We start from the raw sequence: 16,979 nt of genomic DNA, 5'->3' as shown, positions 1-16,979 counted from the left end.
ACGTCGACTTTTGTAGCTGATTATCTGGTCCGCGCTGACAGCGGACTTAGTGGCAGTGGTCAGGGTCAGGAAAAGGGACGGGGACGGAGACGGAGACGGGGACGGGGACAGTGGGAACGGGAACGGGAACAGAGCTCATGGCGACGACGGTCCCTGACGGTAGCAACAGACAGCCAGCCCTGAAGAAGGCAAATACGGAGGCCCAGAAGCCGGGATAAGACGTTAATATTATTATACGCTTTGTAAACAAATTATGAATTATGTTGGATAAATAGAAAAACTTAATAATAACTTGATTGCGGCATTTGGCTGTCTACGCTCTTCACTGCCCTCGCTCTTCCGCCCCCACTCACGTCCGGGGAAAATGGGCGGCATAAGGAGGAACACTGAACGAAATGAGGTGCTCCAAATAGGGAATATTTACAACGTTGTGTAGCAGTATCTTGTGTTTTACCTGATATTCTATGATCTCCTCGCGAGCTCTGGTATTCTATTGTGAAGGAACGTTGAAGGAAATATTGGAATGCCTTCCAATTAAGGAATGTATTATGTACTTTTAACAGAGTGAGAGAGATAGCTAGAGTGGATAGATAGCTAGATGTGGCGTGTTGAGTGTTTAGGCCCATTTGGCCATAAGTTCAGCGACGGTCGTTGGTTTCTGAACTTGGAATCTACTCGCCATACAAATCCCGACCTCAACGATGACGCCAGTCAGGGCATTCCCGAAGGCTTTCTTCAGACAGCGAACTGCTAGTGTAGCGGATTCCTCTATCCTTAAATCAGCTTTGTATTGATCCGCCCGGAAAATGTTGCATTCTTTTGCGTTGACGCCCTGTGCAACGGCCTGCAGGGGTATATAGTAATCCTTTTGGTGCGAGCCGCAGATCAACATAGACGCACCAAAAGGGCGAGTGCCCCCGGGCTGGATGTACTCCAGCATGAAGGTGCCAACGCCATTCACCAGCTGCGGCACTCTAATCGGCTCCTTGTGAGCGTAACGATAGTCGCTCGCCGTTTGATTGGCCCTCTTCACGAGAAGGCGATAGTCGGGACACAGTCCGGAAAACGCGGCACCAATATGCTTGTCAATCGCAGTCACAAAGTGCGGAATGTGGGCCCCATATAATGCCCCTAGCCTGTTTCCTGTGGCAAGCACAACGCCATGAGAAGCCTTGAGTCCCACGGAGGGATTGCCGTTGGCCACCGCCTCAAAAGCGCGCTTCAGTTGGGACACAGCTTCCAAAGGGGGTGGAGAGGTAAAGCCTCCAGACGACACCCTGTTCGTTGCTATTCCAGGTACGATTATATGTTAGCTTGCCTCTTGCAATAGTGACACGAGTTAGGTTGTAAAATTGTTTGTTTCTAATATACATTCGTTTCGCATAACGAAGAGCCCCAAAACACTTGTTGGATTATGCTGCCCCACAAAGCCAACTTATTCAAAAATCCAAGTTTATTCCTTCCGGATTAACTGGTAACACATAACATTGTTCATTGGAAAACAGCAACGGGTCGACCTACTGTATTTGGTACCAAAAATACGATCAGAACATGGTCCACAATCTGCACGAATATTAAGCAAAACATGCTCACTCGCACAATTTCGTACTGGACATTCCTTGCTCCTTACTTCTACTCACACGTTCTTCACTCTTTGGTATGTGGTTCAGACTTCTGTCGCACATTGCTAACATTTCTCTCAGTGTCTGCATTGCCCAAGAGACGCCCAGACCTCTAAAGACTAATTCAAGGTGGCCCAACTTGGCAGACTGGGACCTCGTCATTTAGCTTGTTTCGTCCCCGTCCTCGTCGTCGTCCTTGGATCCGGATATATGCATTGGCGGCACGTTAATTATGGCTCCAAAAATGGCCAAATTGTGCATGTTAAATACAAAATACTTACCAGACTGAGATAAGGCGCTACGAGGGGTACGCGACGGAACACTTGGGATGATTCTGCAGCAAATGACAGAGAAAACGAGACAGAAAGAGAGAGAAAGAGTGGGTCAGGCAGGGGCTTGTGGGGGCTTGTCGGGGGTAGTAAAAAAGTCGAAACAAATTGAAAAGTTTTCCACGATATAAATTTGCATTAATTTTCGGACGCTCTTTGGCTGCCTTGGCCTAGCCCTAACTGAACCTCGTCGGGGGCTCTCCAAAAGAAAGAAAGAACATTCTATATGCATATACATAGTATGTATGTATATATCTATACATATGTACACATGTATATGAATAAAAGCACAACGTTGCAACGAATGTAGTCGACCAACTTTATATCGTAGAACTACGAAATGAAATCGACAATGAATTGTAATAAAAATAGTTCAAGAATATCAAAAAATTATACATGTATGTGAACATGTATCGGAAAATTAATTTAATTAATTAACTAATCTAATTAAATTAGAGAAAACCAAAGAACAGAAGTTTGTGCGGTATTGTGAATTGGATGAATAGGATTGCATAATCTGCTCATCAGTTTTTTGTATACGAATTGTATCCTATCTATATCCAAAAAACTCTTGGAAACCGGTGCGAATCGCAGGAGAGTCAAGGCATCCGCGACAGTAAAAAAATCAAAGATTAATTAAATTAAAGTGTCAACAGTGGAGATACGAAGGAGGGCTGCGAGTAAGAGCCATTCAAATCTACTTTGTTCAATAAATTTGTAAATATTTAGCTGCGAACTGAAAATACCCAACTTTTGGCATGTTCTGTACAAATTTAAATGCTTATACAATTGTTCAATTGGCCACAAGTAGCCCTGGAGCTGCCTACCCTTGCTACCCTGCGAAAACAGCGAGAATAAAAATTGCTTAAATCGAAAAAGTTTTCCTCTTTTTCGGGTGCCGCTTTTTCGCTCCTGCTGTTGTTGTTTATTCGCATACCCTATGTGAGGGAAAATCTGATGGCAACCATTGTCGAGGTTTGTATTCTCCCCAAGGTTTTTAGATCCACGGATCCATTCGTTGGTCGAAGCCTGCAAGATTTCAGAAAAAGTATCCTAAAAGGATCTTAAAATAAGAAATTTTTGTTTTCTGTTTTATTCACGTTTCCACAACATTTTTTTTCTTTTTTATTACTGTCCCCTGCCATAGGCAAAAATTGTCGGAAATGTAAGAAATGTAAGAATTAAAGGAGCATTCCGAAATCCCATTTCCCAGTTAGAGTATTCCAGCTTCGTGGGGCCCTGCTTTCAACTTGAATTTCTTATTTGTTGTCCACTCGCGCGGACAGAGAAAGGGACAGAGCAGAAGAGTAGCTTCCAGGACTTCTCTCCATGGGGAAGAGAGGAACGAACAGCAGTTAGCCGGGGAGGGGGCAAAAAAGATTGGTAACAACACCTACAAAACACAAAGGCGATAACGAAGCTGGAGCTGAAACTCTGAAGCTGACCGTTGAATGAGGAATCCGCGCTCCTTGCAAAACTCACACAAAAAAACAAAAAATTACTCAGAAAATATACAAAAAACAGGGGCAGCTGTTGTCATCCCCCACCCCATACCCCCTTCTTAGGAAACTGTTTTTGTTGGTGCTGTTTTGTTACCTTTTTGAATATTTATGAAAAATTGAAACGTTTTAGCGCGCGGCCTGGCACCTTTGCTGGATTTGCTTTTTGGGTATTCCTCATTGCCTCTCTTTCCGTCTTCCCATCTTCCCATCATCCCCTCATCCCTCTTTTCTCTTCCCACTTTCTCGCCCCCTCGCTGTCTGCCTCGTTTGCAATGCTTGTTCCTTTTCTCGCTTGTTAACTAATTGTATTTTTTTGGTATATTTTTTTAGTGGGTATTTTTGTGGGGCCCACGCACAAAAATGATTTAAGTACGCTTTCATTAATTACGTTTGAGATGGGTGGAAATTGGGGGAAAAACTGGGGTTAGCTTCGCTCGAAGGAGCATCCCCCAATGTATGCGAGACTGTTGAAACTTTAATAGACCGAATTTCAGGATAATTAACACGCTAAGCGTATGAATGATGTATGAAGGAGGCGGCACACCCGCGGATCTCACCCAGATATCAGACCCTTTCGCCTCGACTTGGCTAATAATTGCCAGCGCTTAAATTTAAACAAAGATTGAGTTAGTCCTAACCCCCATCACCATCACCATCATTATCATCAGCATCATCGTCGGACCTCTCATAAAATGTCCTTACAGGTTCCTTGCATGTCAAAAAGGGTTGAGGAGACCCGAAGAGGAAAGATTTCAAGTACTTTTTTCTTCATTTTCAGAATTTTGCTTCGGCTCTGAATCTGTAATTTTTGGATAAGACTGTATACAAATTACGGAACGACAAAACGCTTTCTGCACTAACTTTTTTACCTTCATATCGGATTTCGTACGATATACTTATTCGAGCTTTGAGATTGCCTCTAGTGTAATATGTCACTACTTTAATTATAACACTGGCACGTCTGTGCCGTTTGACTTCGGTTTTTAGACTATCTTTATTGAATTTATTCTTAAAACTTATAAATTACGCCAACAGCGGAGCGGCTTCATACATATTTTTCTTATCAGCATAATCGAGAGGGCTAGAGGGCTTCAAGTATCAGGAAATAATGTAAAAACAAAAAAAAATATACATAAATTAATTTCAAAAATTTAAAAACAAAAAATGTATACAGTAGTATAAAAGAAAAAAAAAGAAATTTCTTTTTGCATTAAATTATATACGTATGTCACAAACAAACAAAATAGGTAAATTTGAAGAAATATTTGAAAATTTTTGACAAAATGGGCTTAGTAGATGTAAAATCCTTAGATTCGACAGCGAATGTAATAAACAAAGTCGAAGTCAATAACACCGACCTAAAGTTAATAACAATACTTGTTGCTATTATTTTCATAATAATCATAGGACATCCATTATATAAATTGTATAAACTACACAATAGATGCATAAAGAAACGCTATCAAAGCCGGGCAGATGACCTGGACAAAATTTAAAACAAATTTATAATAGTAACAAAAATTGTTTAAAAATAAAAGAAAAAGTCCAGAAGAATACATGAATAAAAATATATCATTATTTGATTGAAAATCTATAGATGTTTTTGCACATTTTAATAACTTATTTTAAAATGAAATGGAATGGCAAAATATTAATGCCGCATTAGTTAAAATAAAATTTTGATAAATCATACAAGTGTCAAGCACAAAATAGGAATATTTCAAACGAAACTATAAGTAGACACGCGACAATATTAGTTTTAACCAAGCTCGTTACCTGATACACGACAATAAAGAAAAGTTAAATACTCAGCATTGGTCGTATGTATCGTATGTATTTTTGAATAGATTAAAAACAAATTAAAATAGCATTAAATCAAAATATTCACTAGACATAACTATATCTTCGATTTTGAATACTCCAGTATTAGTCGAGGAAGAAACAAACACAGATTTAGAGAGCGAATCTGAAATCGCAAGCGGTTCAGATACACATTTACATGTATATAAAAGAAGAAGACCTAGGCGACCTTACGATACCAGCGGTAATCACACTAGCCGATCACTTTGAGTCTGAATCAGAGTCTATTACTGAAGTAAAAACTCTAAATATTTAATATTTAAATATGTGAATATTTTATTGCAGTGTAGGTGGTTGTGTGCATTGGCTCTTGCTTTTTCTTTTCTGCTAGCAACAATTTGATGTGATCGAGCTCTGTGTGTAATTTCACAGATGTGCTCCACGGCAAATTCTCGTTGCTATTTAGCAGTTTGAGCAGTTTGGACTTTCTGGCTCTCAGGCGTTTTACTACGCCGCCTCTTCTGCCACACATACCACTCTACTTACTGCGTTCAGTTTCGCTCCATTTCGTTGTTACTGCTGCTGCTGCAGCTACTGTTGGTAATTCTCCTGTTGGTCGGACTGCTGCTGCTTCCAGTGGTGCCTGCTGTGGTGCTGCTGTTGTTGTCCGCTCTCGCCGCTCTCTCTCTCTCTCCGCTTTTTTATATGATTTATTTTCAATATATTTTTGTTTCCGAACATCTACATGTTCGTGACACTTGTCACGGTCGCCATGTAATATGTCACTACTGTAATTATAACACTGGCACGTCTGTGCCGTCTGAATTCGGATTTTAGAATATCTTTATTGAATTTATTCTTACAACTCAGACCGCATAGCTGCGCTGCCGGTTACGCCAACAGCGGAGTCGCGTCATACATTTTTGTCTTATCGGCATAATCGAGAGGGCAAGAGCCGTATGTATGTACATACATACATATGTGTATACATATGTATACATATATATATGCTTCAAGTGATCAGCGTGGGAATGCTGACTTAGCTTAGCGCATAAGCGGCGATCATATTGCACGCTCACTTGAAATGGTTTTGTTTGTGTACTGCAACAATGTGTTGCTGATATATTTATGGTTAACCGATGGGTACAGTGTACCCTCAATAAATGCACATATTACACTAGTATTTAAGAGCATATGGTACATACATATATACATAAACGGTAGAACACTTTAAGGTAAAATAATGTTCAAAGAACATATTGCATATTATTATTTAGACAAAATAAATAAGAGTAAAATCAGAAGAAAGATGGAGTATGTGCTCTATAGATTATATTATAGATCACTTTACAAATGGCCAACTTTATGTTGTGTTTAAGCCGTGGTATATGCCTTTGTATACCCTATTTCGTTAATTTAATATGAAGATACTGTTTTAAAACGCAATTAATAAATAAATTTTCTCAAATTGGTATGTTTTAGACGTATTCATGCATTTGATTGTAGTCCTGTATATCCTGATCCCGATACTCATTCTTGGCTTCTGTAAGACCACTAATTGCAAAATGCCGTTGAAATTCCTTTAAATCAGAGACTGACTAATTTCTGCATTCATTAGAGCCTGGGAGGACAAACATTCCCGCAATTCTCTAAAATCCATTTCCCAAGGGTATACAGAATGTTTTCTCGACACATGAGACAAGACATGGCCCATACAAATTTAATGCTGCCGCAACTTTTGTGTATGAAATGACGCTCATGCTACCGAATAACTTTCATTACCGAGTGGTGCGCGCCAAATAGAAATTGTTTGAAAGTGAATGAGAAAAGGATTTAAATGCAATCTATTGGACCTGCGTATGGAAGTTTCTACATATTTCCTTTGTTCTTAAATATTGATCAAATATACCATTATATACCGATATACCGTCGGCTCAATTTTGTCCTTAAAAAAATACCGAAATGTACTAATAATACCGTAAAAGGACTATCGATAAAATAATATAATAATAATAATTACTCTTGTAGGTCTACCCCCATCCTTTATCTTTGCTTAACAAAAAGACCACGATATTTCTCACCTAAACTGCGCTAAAATTCGCTTAGTTTCATAATTTATGTGCATCTTAATTATCTTAATACCCACTGGTCTACAATGGGCTAATCGTTGTCTGATCGGAATTCAAAACACCTGCGTATGGAATTTTCTAGGCACTATTTTCTCAGGGCTGGTCACACCGACCAATTGAATAGAGCTGCAAAACCATCCATGATCTAAGAAACCATCGATCTATCGCACAATTCCAAAACCATCGATAGTGTCATCGATGGTTTTGCAGCCCTACAAAATCCAGATGACCGCTGATTAAATGATAACAAAATAATAGAATCGCCTAATTGACGATTAATGGAAGCAATGGGGGACCAACTAATACTGGCCACCGGTGGATACGATCACACAATCAAGGTGTGGCAAGCCCATACCGGCAACTGCATCAAGACAATGCGCTTTGTAGAGACTTCTGTGAGTGAACCACAACGCACATACATCTGCACTGCGAATGCAATTCAATATTTAATTTGCAGCAAGTAAATGCCCTAGACCGTACGCCAGACAAAACGCGCCTAGCGGCCTGTGGCTATCAGTGCATCCGTCTTTACGACTTGGAATCGAACTGCACCGCTCCGGTGATAAACTTTGATGGAGTTCAGAAGAACGTGACACGCCTTGGCTTCCAGGAAGACGGTAACTGGATGTTCACCGCCGGCGAGGACCATCATGTGCGCATTTGGGATATGATCTCGGCCCCGCCCCACTGCTCGCGGGTGTTCGACTGCGAGTCCCCAGTGAATGCCGCCTGTTTGCACCCCAACCAGGTGGAGATCGGCATGGGCTCCCAGAACGGCAACGTCTTCCTGTGGGATGTCAAGTCAGAAAAGCACGAATGCATCGTGCCCGAGGTGGATGCCTCAATCCAGGACGTGGCCATCTCGCCCGACGGACACTATCTAGCGGCGGCCAACAACAAGGGCAACTGCTACATCTGGTCGCTGTGCAGCAGCCCCGACCAAAAGATGAGCACTATGCGGCCCACAAAGAAGATCCAGGCACATACCCGGTACATCTTGCGCTGCAAGTTTAGCCCCGACTCGCGCCTACTGCTGACCACCTCCGGCGATGGGACGGCGTGCCTCTGGAAGACCTCAGACTTCAGCAAGTGGCGCGAGCTTTGCATTGAGAACTACTGGGTGTGGGATGCCGCCTTCAGTGCAGACTCAAAGTGGCTCTTCACCGCCTCCTCAGACGGAGTGGCTCGTCTGTGGAAGCTGGAAACAAAGACTCCCACGCGGGAATACACCGGCCATACTAAGGCCATCACTGCCCTGTCCTTCAAGGATGAGATTATAAGAAAGGTTAATCATTAGCTGATAGCATCATTAATCTAGATCGTAAGCTTTCTGTGACTGTGTCACAGTTAAGAAGCCATCCGTTTTGATTGTCTCCCCGCGAAGAACAATGTACATCTCTTTTGTGGTCCTGTTTGGGAATATTGGTAGTCTCTCCTTAAATATTCATACAGTTTATTGCATTTAGTATATGGTTAACGATAATCTGGAGGATCTTTATCCAGTCTTTCTTTGGTGTTCAGGTCCTCTTGCTCAATCTGGAGTTTAGTTTTTAAGACACAAAATATTTCCAAAGTTCTTTGAAACCTTTTTTCGGTGCTTTTTAAGACGGAATTTGAATTTATTTGTGGATTCACCCACCAATTATACAGACTATACTCAAACCCAAACCGAAACCAAAACCCGAATCCGAATTCCCAGTGAGATCCCAACGAGAGACAATCGACAATGGGCAGGCATTGAAAGGCAACTCTTAGGCTCTGGCAAATAATTTGGCAATTTTTGGAGGCAGTTAACGTAGATAAGAACACAGCGATTCCATCATCAACCAGAACTGAAAATTCATCCAATCGAATCTGAGGGGGGGGGCATCCCGATCGCCCCCTCCTCCCTCAATCAGCAAGAGAACAGCAATTCAATTCAACGACAGAGGATCGGACAGTTCACAAAAACAAAAACAACATAAATTGAGAAAAAATAACTAATTGTTAAACTACCTCTGAAAATGAGCGCTTGGCTTTTGTAGCGACTTTTTCATAATTTATAAATAAACCTTTGATATACATATATCATTATTGTATTGAATTACGACTAAACTAAATCGTTTATGCGAAATGTAATTTTGAATAAAACCCTAATAAATATACAAATACATATAGAAACCGAAAATAATATTAACGGAGGGGGAGGGAAGGAGTTCGCCCACAAAAGGAGCCGCAGGGAAAGCAATAGCCTTGCGGGGAATTGACTTTTTGTTATGATGTCTTTTTTGTTTTGTATTGTGATGGTTTTTTTATGGGCGGGTGTTTTAAGTTTTTTTTTTCCCCAAGTTTAGTCCACGTAGGCAATGCCTTGGGCCACAATTGACTCTTTGATGGGATCGGGATCGTCGCCCAGCTTGTAGCCCACGATGCAGGTCACGTCCACGGCCTTGCCGGTGGGATTGAGCAGCAGCATCACCTGATTGATGGGCGTGGCTGGACGAAAGGGCTTGTGTGGTGGCATCGCGCTTTCCGTGGGCGGCAGCAGACGCACCTTGCATGGCTGGAAATGAAGGAAAGCAACAAGTGAATGTGGAATCAGACGGGTTTACTATTGAGATCATGCTCATGCCCACCTTTTTGACACTCGCCTCGAAGTGGAAGTCCCGGACTGGCTGACGGCTCTTGTTCTGGGCCGATATCACAATCACCGAGACACGATGGCCTGGACGATCGCTGGTAAAGTTTAAGCTGAGCTGCATGTCATCATCGTCGAGCACCACGCGCTGCTCCCCGGTGGCCTGGATATTGTCTAGTTCGATGCTGATCTCGCTGAGATGTTTTTGCGTGGGCGGCTGTGGTTCGACCTGCGGCTCCTGCTCATCGTTAACGGGAGCATTGCTTAGCAAAGGAACATCATCGACAGGCTCTGCTGCTGCTGTAGGTACCTCTGGCGCTGGTACTGGCTTTGCTGGCGTCTGTGTCTGTGTCTGTGCCATCTCGGGTGGCTTCACCTGCATCCTCTCTTTGGCCATGTCGTTGAGGGTTACCTTTTCTGGATCCCGCTTGAAGCTGCTCATCCTCTCCTGGCTGGGCAATATCTTCTGGAATAGCTCCTCGCTCAGCATATCAATCTGAGGCATTTTCCTGGCCGACCCGGGTTTTCGCGAGGAGTCGGAACTGGAGCTGCCATTGGCCAGGCCATCGCTGGCTGTGCTCGGACTAAGCACCTCAGGCTCCAGCATGCCGCCGCCGCCACCTGAGCTGGCATGTTGGAATGATTTATCAGTCGATTTTTTGGACTCGCTTTCGGCCAGTGCGCTACTGAAGATGTCACTCAGATCAGCCAGAGGATCGGTTGAAGCAGGAGCCGTGAAAGTGTTTGATTTTGCAACGTCTCCAAGTCCAGATGAAGCTTCTGGTTCTGCTCCTGCTCCGTTTTCACTGCTCCCAATGAGGAGATCGCCCAGCAGTTCGTTGATTAGCAAATCGTTATTGGAACTTTTGTCTTTTGCTGCTGTTGCTGTTGATGTTGCTGTTGCTGTGGATGTTGATGCTGTCGTGGTCAGGCCAGGTGCAGGTTCAGTTGGCGAGGGAACCAGCTGCTTATAGCGTTGCATTGTGACCAGGAGGGCCCCATTGGCATCCAATGTGTCAGCTGCAGAGAGAGACAGATTGAGAGACAGATCCACCAAGACTGCAGCAGAACTTACCTATGAGCTGGGCATCGGATTCATCCAACAGTTGCGTCATATGCTGGAAGATCGGCTTGTGCTTCTTGCAGATATTGTAGAGGTCTTTTATTGTCTCGCTGACATCCTTGTTGGAGGGATCATAGGTGTCCAGCATTTGGTTGAGCAGCTGCATGGTCTCCAGGACCTCGTTGAGCCCAAGACGATGCTGGGACAGAAGTTCGTTTCGTCGCGCCTCCTGTGCTATGCGATACTGCAGCAGAAGATTGGCCCGCTTGTAGTTTTCTGGATTGTTGCTCTTGACCAGCTGGGCGAACCGGGCCTCGTCGATGGTTCCCAGAACGCTCTCGCGATTGGCCAACGGCGCCTCTGTCTGGCCATGCTCGATGTCGCCCTCCTTACGCAGCATGTCGTAGGCATCGCGTATTTTCTGACGCTGCGGAAACTCTGTGGTCCACAGCAGCAGGCACTCCATAATCCGCTGCTTCACCTCGTGCGGCGTTTCGGCTCCCTTGTACTTTTTCGACACCAGCCGGATCAGTTCATTGAGGAAGCGAAACTTTCCGGCCTCGTCCTGGAACTCTTCGCCGCACTGAGTCATGCATTCTTCCAGCAGCTGGAAATGGTTTGTACATACATACATATCTAATGTTACTTTGGCCAAAAATCTTGTTTGGGTTCCTGTGCCTGTGCCTGGCCCTGTCCCTGTCCCTGTCTCGCCCTGGCAATACATTTTTATAACATATACATCTGCACATAATTTGATAACATATTTGAGCCGAACGCAGCCACACAAGTGCGTTCGTACACATGCATGTATGTATGTGTTTGCCAACTTTATGGGCCCCACTGTATGACTGAATGGCTGTGTATGTGTGTGTGTGTGTTTGTGTGTGGGGGCTTTTGTCTAGGCAATTTTTCACACAGTCCCAGCCACAGCCCCGTTAACCACCCACCCCACTCACCGAAATGGCTCGCGTTGCTTCGGTTACGTTTGCTGACCGCACTTTGGCCACAATCATCTCCTGAGCCTTGTGCACCAGCTGCACATGACTTTTTACCACAATGCAGAACATTTGAACGCCCAGCTCGTCGACTCTTTTCTTAGCCGGATTTGTTGCTCGGTCTGTTATTGGAGGAGGAGTGAAAGAGGCAGGAAGGAGTAGAGTTATATGTAGATTTTATGCGTCGGCGAGCTATGTCAGGAGAGTGTGGAAGGTGAACAATTTCGCAATTTCATTTACCCAGCATTTCCTCCATAATGCTCTCGTCGGTTGTCATGTTGCCTCGCCGCTTGCAATGGAATATAGCTTATTAACTTTTCGAAATACAATATTTGCGGTGATTTCGAGCAACAAACATGTTGTTGTTGTTGTTGCCTATTAGTGATGACACTTTTGAGCATTCGAGAAAAATCGCGGTACTCACTGTGAATGACAAATAAATGTGTATTCAAAAATGGTACCTACACGGTGACTGGCAACTATCTAAACAACCAATATCGTTACAGAAAATTAGTATCGATATATGTATTAAATATTGATAAATAAAAATAGCAAGTATAATGAAACAATCACATTCGTGTTGCACTGTTACATAACAGAAAATCCAATTTTGTACTTAATAAAGCCAAAAACAATTTAATTAAGCAACAGAGGGCTAACTCTCGCAAAATCCGCACACAAAACATGTATCGATATTCGCTATTTTAGGCAGCCCTGCATGTGAAATACAACCATGTAGGCAATGGCGGAAATGATTTTCGCTGGCATTGCCCCACACTGCCGAAACATGTTCTTTTTCAGGCGTTTGCCTTTGCGCTGACATCGTATCTCGATTTCTTCTGTGAAAAAGTAAGAAATTTTGCTAAAAAAATCTGTGTATAAACAGTAAATTATAACCAAAGGAATGCTAAACGTGATGGCTAACTGTGAACATAGAGGGTTTTGTGCATTATTTGTCGGACGTATGAATAAAAATGCATTGTTCGAAAAATGAGGTTAAATACGGGCGGCTTTTTGTTTGTGTGTGTGTATATGTGTGCGTCACACGTGTTGGTTTCTTTCATCTTTTTTTTTGTATTTTTTTGTTTCCTGCACGTCCTAAACTAAAACTATAGCGATGATTTTGAAGTCGCTGTGGTATTCAATTGGACCAAAGTAACATCCATGGTTAACTATTCCTCTTAAGGATATCGCCTTGAAGATATTTACCTTAATAAAGTCACAAATCAACAACAACAACAGCAGAAGCAGCATCAAATGCGCGCGCGCGTGTGTGTGTGTGTGCAGTCATTGGCATTCTCAAGCAGAAACGGGCTAACATTTTGCTCTCTTTTTATGATCTTCCCACACTTGCAGCATGGCCGAAGTTGCTGAAAACGTGGTGGAAACCTTCGAGGAGCCGGCGGCACCTGTGGAAGCCGAGGCGGCCGAGACCATTCTGGAAACAAATGTGGTGTCCACCACTGAGCTGCCGGAGATCAAGCTCTTCGGACGCTGGTCGTGCGACGATGTGACTGTCAACGACATCTCGCTGCAGGACTACATCTCGGTCAAGGAGAAGTTCGCTCGCTACCTTCCCCACTCGGCTGGCCGCTATGCCGCCAAGCGTTTCCGCAAGGCCCAGTGCCCCATTGTGGAGCGCCTGACCTGCTCCCTGATGATGAAGGGCCGCAACAACGGCAAGAAGCTGATGGCCTGCCGCATCGTCAAGCACTCGTTCGAGATCATTCATCTGCTGACTGGCGAGAATCCTCTGCAGGTAATTTTTCGCCATAGCCATATCCAGATCCCAGATCCCCTTCCACCGTCTCATGCTAAACTGTGTTCAGCGACTCCCCACCTGGACATGGGTAGAATGAGTACGCAGAGTAACCCACAAGTTTTAATATCCTAGTGCTTGACGATACATATCCCCTCATCTTGCTCTCTTGGAACTTAAAACTACACCTGCAACCAATTCGGATATGCCTCCAGTCCTCCTCAATGCTGGACAGTCGTAGCCCAGACTGTCCGAAGCATAAATATATTTAATGGACTTATATTAAATCAGAGTTTTAATATCCTAGTGCCTGAAGATAAGCCTCTCTTCCTGCTCTCTTGGAACTTAAAACTACACTTGTCTGAACTTGGGAGAACCACATTCAGTCCACCTCAATGCCAGCTGAAAGGAAAACCCCTTCCCAGCTGCGCATCCACTAAAAATGGACTCAAAGGAAACGGTTTTAATATCCTAGTGCTTGAAGATACATATCCCCTCTTCCCGCTCTCTTGGAACTTAAAACAACATTTGTAAGCCACACCAAAAGATCCACGAGATGGTTATCCTCCTTCTCCGTCCTAAACTAAAACTGCAGCGATGATTTCACACGTCGTTGTGGTATTCAATAGGACCAAACTAAAGCCCATGATTTGCTATTCCTCTTAAGGGCATTGGCTTGAATATGCGAACCTTAATAAAGTTTAAAATCAACATCCACCCACCACTCCATCATATAGAACCTTTTGTCAGTCCACCTCAATGCCAGCTGAAAGGAAAACCCCTTCCCAGCTGCGCATCCACTAAAAATGGACTCGAAGGAAACGGTTTTAATATCCTAGTGCTTGAAGAACCATATCCCCTCTTCCCGCTCTCTTGGAACTTAAAACAACATTTGTAAGCCACACCAAAAGATCCACGAGATGGTTATCCTCCTTCTCCGTCCTAAACTAAAACTGCAGCGATGATTTCACACGTCGTTGTGGTATTCAATAGGACCAAACTAAAGCCCATGATTTGCTATTCCTCTTAAGGGCATTGGCTTGAATATGCGAACCTTAATAAAGTTTAAAATCAACATCCACCCACCACTCCATCATATAGAACCTTTTGTCAGTCCACCTCAATGCCAGCTGAAAGGAAAACCCCTTCCCAGCTGAGCATCCAATAGAAATGGACTAATATTGAAGGAAAATGTTTTAATATCCTAGTGCCTGAAGATAGACCCTCTTCCCGCTCTCTTGGAACTTAAAACAACATTTCCCCAACTATTTTAAATAGCGTCGTCTCGTCGCTGGTTGGAAGACCGTTTTATTAACTCTGATTTTGCTGTTGTTCCCTTTGCAGATCTTGGTGAGCGCCATCATCAACTCGGGACCACGTGAGGACTCTACCCGTATTGGACGTGCCGGTACCGTGCGTCGCCAGGCTGTGGATGTGTCGCCTCTGCGTCGCGTCAACCAGGCAAGTGGCTTCTCAATTGGGTCCCGTCCCTCCTCCGTCATGCAGCCAGCAGCAATGGCTTGTGGTTCGATTGGCGACTGCTTGCTTATAATGTTTGGCCAGAACATTCTTCTATCTTATCCGTAGCGTCACAATGTGTAATATAATCCGACATTTGGCGTATGACCTGAAGAGACATCTTACATTCCACATACTCCACTCCGTAGATTTGTTGTACGCCCAAAGCTAACTGGAAATGTTCTCCTTCTCTCTTTTCTATAGGCCATCTGGCTGCTGTGCACTGGAGCTCGTGAGGCTGCCTTCAGGAACATCAAGACCATCGCCGAGTGCCTGGCCGATGAGCTGATCAACGCCGCCAAGGTATGCACCACCCGACACCCGGAGATCTCGATAAATGTATATAGGGACTTGTAGAGGTCTACTCTAATGCCAGGCATTGTAACGCCAAAATGTCTGGCCTCGCTTGTAGACCAGAATATTCCACACTGCGAATAAACCCAGGAGATTGGCCATGCCCATGGCTTCTCTCCTTATTCAAGTGTTACACTCTCACCTCAATTGAGATATCTTCTGGATAGGTCCAATCTAATTCTGCATCATGGTTTATTTATGTAGTCTCGCTTTTGGACAAAACTAATCCACAAATCTTTTATTATCCTTGTGCTTGTGGCATTTTCCCCTGTCCAATGCACACGAGAAACGTAGAAGAACAGATATATTTGTAAATATGAATAGGAAGATGTATTGCCATGAATATATAGTGTATATTCGGTCCAATCTAATTCTGCATCATGGTTTATTTATGTAGTCTCGCTTTTGGACAAAACTAATCCACAAATCTTTTATTATCCTTGTGCTTGTGGCATTTTCCCCTGTCCAATGCACACGAGAAACGTAGAAGAACAGATATATTTGTAAATATGAATAGGAAGATGTATTGCCATGAATATATAGTGTATATTCGGTCCAATCTAATTCTGCATCATGGTTTATTTATGTAGTCTCGCTTTTGGACAAAACTAACCCACAAATCTTTTATTATCCTTGTGCTTGTGGCATTTTCCCCTGTCCAATGCACACGAGAAACGTAGAAGAACAGATATATTTGTAAATATGAATAGGAAGATGTATTGCCATGAATATATAGTGTATATTCGGTCCAATCTAATTCTGCATCATGGTTTATTTATGTAGTCTCGCTTTTGGACAAAACTAATCCACAAATCTTTTATTATCCTTGTGCTTGTGGCATTTTCCCCTGTCCAATGCACACGAGAAACGTAGAAGAACATTAAATAAGCATCAGAATTGAGTAAATTTGTTCACCTTACATCTGATGATCAACCTCATATTGGATCCCATTGTAACCACTGCTCTGTTTGCTCTTTCCAGGGTTCTTCCAACTCGTACGCCATCAAGAAGAAGGATGAGCTGGAGCGTGTCGCCAAGTCCAACCGTTAAGGAGAGGCAGCAACCAACAACCACACAAAAAACATGCTTCTGTGTCTGTTTTTTTTTTATACAAAATAACGCGTGTAATGCTACACTAAATTTACAACAAGAAAATAAACATGAAAAGATCCAACCAATAAACAGTGTAAAAAACTAATTTATGATCCTATCATCCTTTTTTTTTAATAGTATTTAGTGCTGAATAAATGTATGTTCGCACATTGTGAATGTCTGCGTCATAGAACAAAAG

At 43.2% G+C, this 16,979-nt stretch overlaps 4 protein-coding genes, 1 long non-coding RNA gene and 8 other non-coding genes across 14 annotated transcripts; 10 read left to right on the top strand and 3 right to left on the bottom strand.

Moving 5' to 3' along the window:
* Positions 1–616: 616 nt before the first annotated feature.
* On the bottom strand, positions 617–1,685 carry LOC117185023 (proteasome subunit alpha type-2-like). The gene is made up of 2 exons (XM_033384472.1): positions 1,631–1,685; positions 617–1,287 (listed from the first exon to the last, which is right to left on the bottom strand). Exons 1-2 carry the CDS (start codon positions 1,683–1,685, stop codon positions 617–619), a joined length of 726 nt encoding a protein of 241 aa, XP_033240363.1.
* Positions 1,686–7,550: 5,865 nt separating this feature from the next.
* Positions 7,551–9,044, top strand: Lst8 (MTOR associated protein, LST8). Its single transcript, XM_001354698.3, has 2 exons — positions 7,551–7,777; positions 7,840–9,044. The coding sequence occupies exons 1-2, from the start codon at positions 7,661–7,663 to the stop codon at positions 8,677–8,679; spliced, it is 957 nt and encodes a 318-aa protein (XP_001354734.2). The 5' UTR covers positions 7,551–7,660; the 3' UTR covers positions 8,680–9,044.
* A 408-nt stretch (positions 9,045–9,452) lies between these two features.
* Positions 9,453–12,462, bottom strand: Gga (ADP-ribosylation factor-binding protein Gga). 2 transcript variants are annotated; one of them, XM_033384130.1, is made up of 5 exons: positions 12,298–12,462; positions 12,019–12,179; positions 11,075–11,774; positions 9,998–11,019; positions 9,453–9,924 (listed from the first exon to the last, which is right to left on the bottom strand). In XM_033384130.1, exons 1-5 carry the CDS (start codon positions 12,332–12,334, stop codon positions 9,712–9,714), a joined length of 2,133 nt encoding a protein of 710 aa, XP_033240021.1. In that variant the 5' UTR covers positions 12,335–12,462; the 3' UTR covers positions 9,453–9,711. The 2 variants fall into 2 exon arrangements, with proteins under 2 accessions (XP_033240021.1, XP_001354735.2); XM_001354699.4 differs by having other exon boundaries at positions 9,461–9,924; positions 11,075–11,669; positions 12,298–12,460.
* A 328-nt stretch (positions 12,463–12,790) lies between these two features.
* RpS5a (ribosomal protein S5a) lies at positions 12,791–16,886 on the top strand. Its single transcript, XM_002134018.3, has 5 exons — positions 12,791–12,906; positions 13,414–13,816; positions 15,161–15,277; positions 15,539–15,637; positions 16,670–16,886. Exons 2-5 carry the CDS (start codon positions 13,415–13,417, stop codon positions 16,736–16,738), a joined length of 687 nt encoding a protein of 228 aa, XP_002134054.1. The 5' UTR covers positions 12,791–12,906; position 13,414; the 3' UTR covers positions 16,739–16,886.
* Positions 13,144–13,299, top strand: LOC6901353 (small nucleolar RNA psi18S-1854). Its single transcript, XR_053183.2, has one exon. It is a non-coding gene; the product is annotated as a small nucleolar RNA psi18S-1854 (small nucleolar RNA).
* Positions 14,383–14,539, top strand: LOC6901358 (small nucleolar RNA psi18S-1854). The gene has a single exon (XR_053187.2). It is a non-coding gene; the product is annotated as a small nucleolar RNA psi18S-1854 (small nucleolar RNA).
* Positions 14,747–14,903, top strand: LOC6901360 (small nucleolar RNA psi18S-1854). Its single transcript, XR_053189.2, has one exon. It is a non-coding gene; the product is annotated as a small nucleolar RNA psi18S-1854 (small nucleolar RNA).
* LOC6901362 (small nucleolar RNA psi28S-2876) lies at positions 15,316–15,459 on the top strand. Its single transcript, XR_053191.2, has one exon. It is a non-coding gene; the product is annotated as a small nucleolar RNA psi28S-2876 (small nucleolar RNA).
* LOC6901364 (small nucleolar RNA psi28S-1192) lies at positions 15,851–15,992 on the top strand. Its single transcript, XR_053193.2, has one exon. It is a non-coding gene; the product is annotated as a small nucleolar RNA psi28S-1192 (small nucleolar RNA).
* Positions 15,862–16,716, bottom strand: LOC26533416 (uncharacterized). Its single transcript, XR_001452771.2, has 2 exons — positions 16,604–16,716; positions 15,862–16,535 (listed from the first exon to the last, which is right to left on the bottom strand). It is a non-coding gene; the product is annotated as an uncharacterized lncRNA (long non-coding RNA).
* On the top strand, positions 16,044–16,185 carry LOC6901365 (small nucleolar RNA psi28S-1192). Its single transcript, XR_053194.2, has one exon. It is a non-coding gene; the product is annotated as a small nucleolar RNA psi28S-1192 (small nucleolar RNA).
* LOC117185267 (small nucleolar RNA psi28S-1192) lies at positions 16,237–16,378 on the top strand. Its single transcript, XR_004470843.1, has one exon. It is a non-coding gene; the product is annotated as a small nucleolar RNA psi28S-1192 (small nucleolar RNA).
* On the top strand, positions 16,430–16,571 carry LOC6901366 (small nucleolar RNA psi28S-1192). Its single transcript, XR_053195.2, has one exon. It is a non-coding gene; the product is annotated as a small nucleolar RNA psi28S-1192 (small nucleolar RNA).
* Positions 16,887–16,979: the final 93 nt, after the last annotated feature.

This window comes from Drosophila pseudoobscura, chromosome X (genome assembly GCF_009870125.1).
Source record: "Drosophila pseudoobscura strain MV-25-SWS-2005 chromosome X, UCI_Dpse_MV25, whole genome shotgun sequence".
Classification (NCBI taxonomy): domain Eukaryota; kingdom Metazoa; phylum Arthropoda; class Insecta; order Diptera; family Drosophilidae; genus Drosophila; species Drosophila pseudoobscura.
The sequence above is the reverse complement of the archived record's forward strand: the minus strand, read 5'-3'. Positions and strand labels throughout refer to the sequence as shown.

What these genes read in the sequence shown, in the direction of transcription:
- RpS5a (XM_002134018.3), top strand. Translation starts at nt 13,415, where the DNA reads ATGGCCGAAGTTGCTGAAAACGTGGTGGAAACCTTCGAGGAGCCGGCG. An exon ending in CTGGCGAGAATCCTCTGCAG is followed by an intron (nt 13,817 to 15,160) that starts GTAATTTTTCGC and finishes TTCCCTTTGCAG; the next exon opens with ATCTTGGTGAGCGCCATCAT. An exon ending in CTCTGCGTCGCGTCAACCAG is followed by an intron (nt 15,278 to 15,538) that starts GCAAGTGGCTTC and finishes TCTTTTCTATAG; the next exon opens with GCCATCTGGCTGCTGTGCAC.
- LOC117185023 (XM_033384472.1), bottom strand. Translation starts at nt 1,685, where the DNA reads ATGTGCGACAGAAGTCTGAACCACATACCAAAGAGTGAAGAACGTGTG. An exon ending in TGAAGAACGTGTGAGTAGAA is followed by an intron (nt 1,288 to 1,630) that starts GTAAGGAGCAAG and finishes TACCTGGAATAG; the next exon opens with CAACGAACAGGGTGTCGTCT.
- Lst8 (XM_001354698.3), top strand. Translation starts at nt 7,661, where the DNA reads ATGGAAGCAATGGGGGACCAACTAATACTGGCCACCGGTGGATACGAT. An exon ending in TGCGCTTTGTAGAGACTTCT is followed by an intron (nt 7,778 to 7,839) that starts GTGAGTGAACCA and finishes TTTAATTTGCAG; the next exon opens with CAAGTAAATGCCCTAGACCG.
- Gga (XM_033384130.1), bottom strand. Translation starts at nt 12,334, where the DNA reads ATGACAACCGACGAGAGCATTATGGAGGAAATGCTGG. An exon ending in CATTATGGAGGAAATGCTGG is followed by an intron (nt 12,180 to 12,297) that starts GTAAATGAAATT and finishes CTCCAATAACAG; the next exon opens with ACCGAGCAACAAATCCGGCT. An exon ending in AAGCAACGCGAGCCATTTCG is followed by an intron (nt 11,775 to 12,018) that starts GTGAGTGGGGTG and finishes ATGTATTGCCAG; the next exon opens with GGCGAGACAGGGACAGGGAC.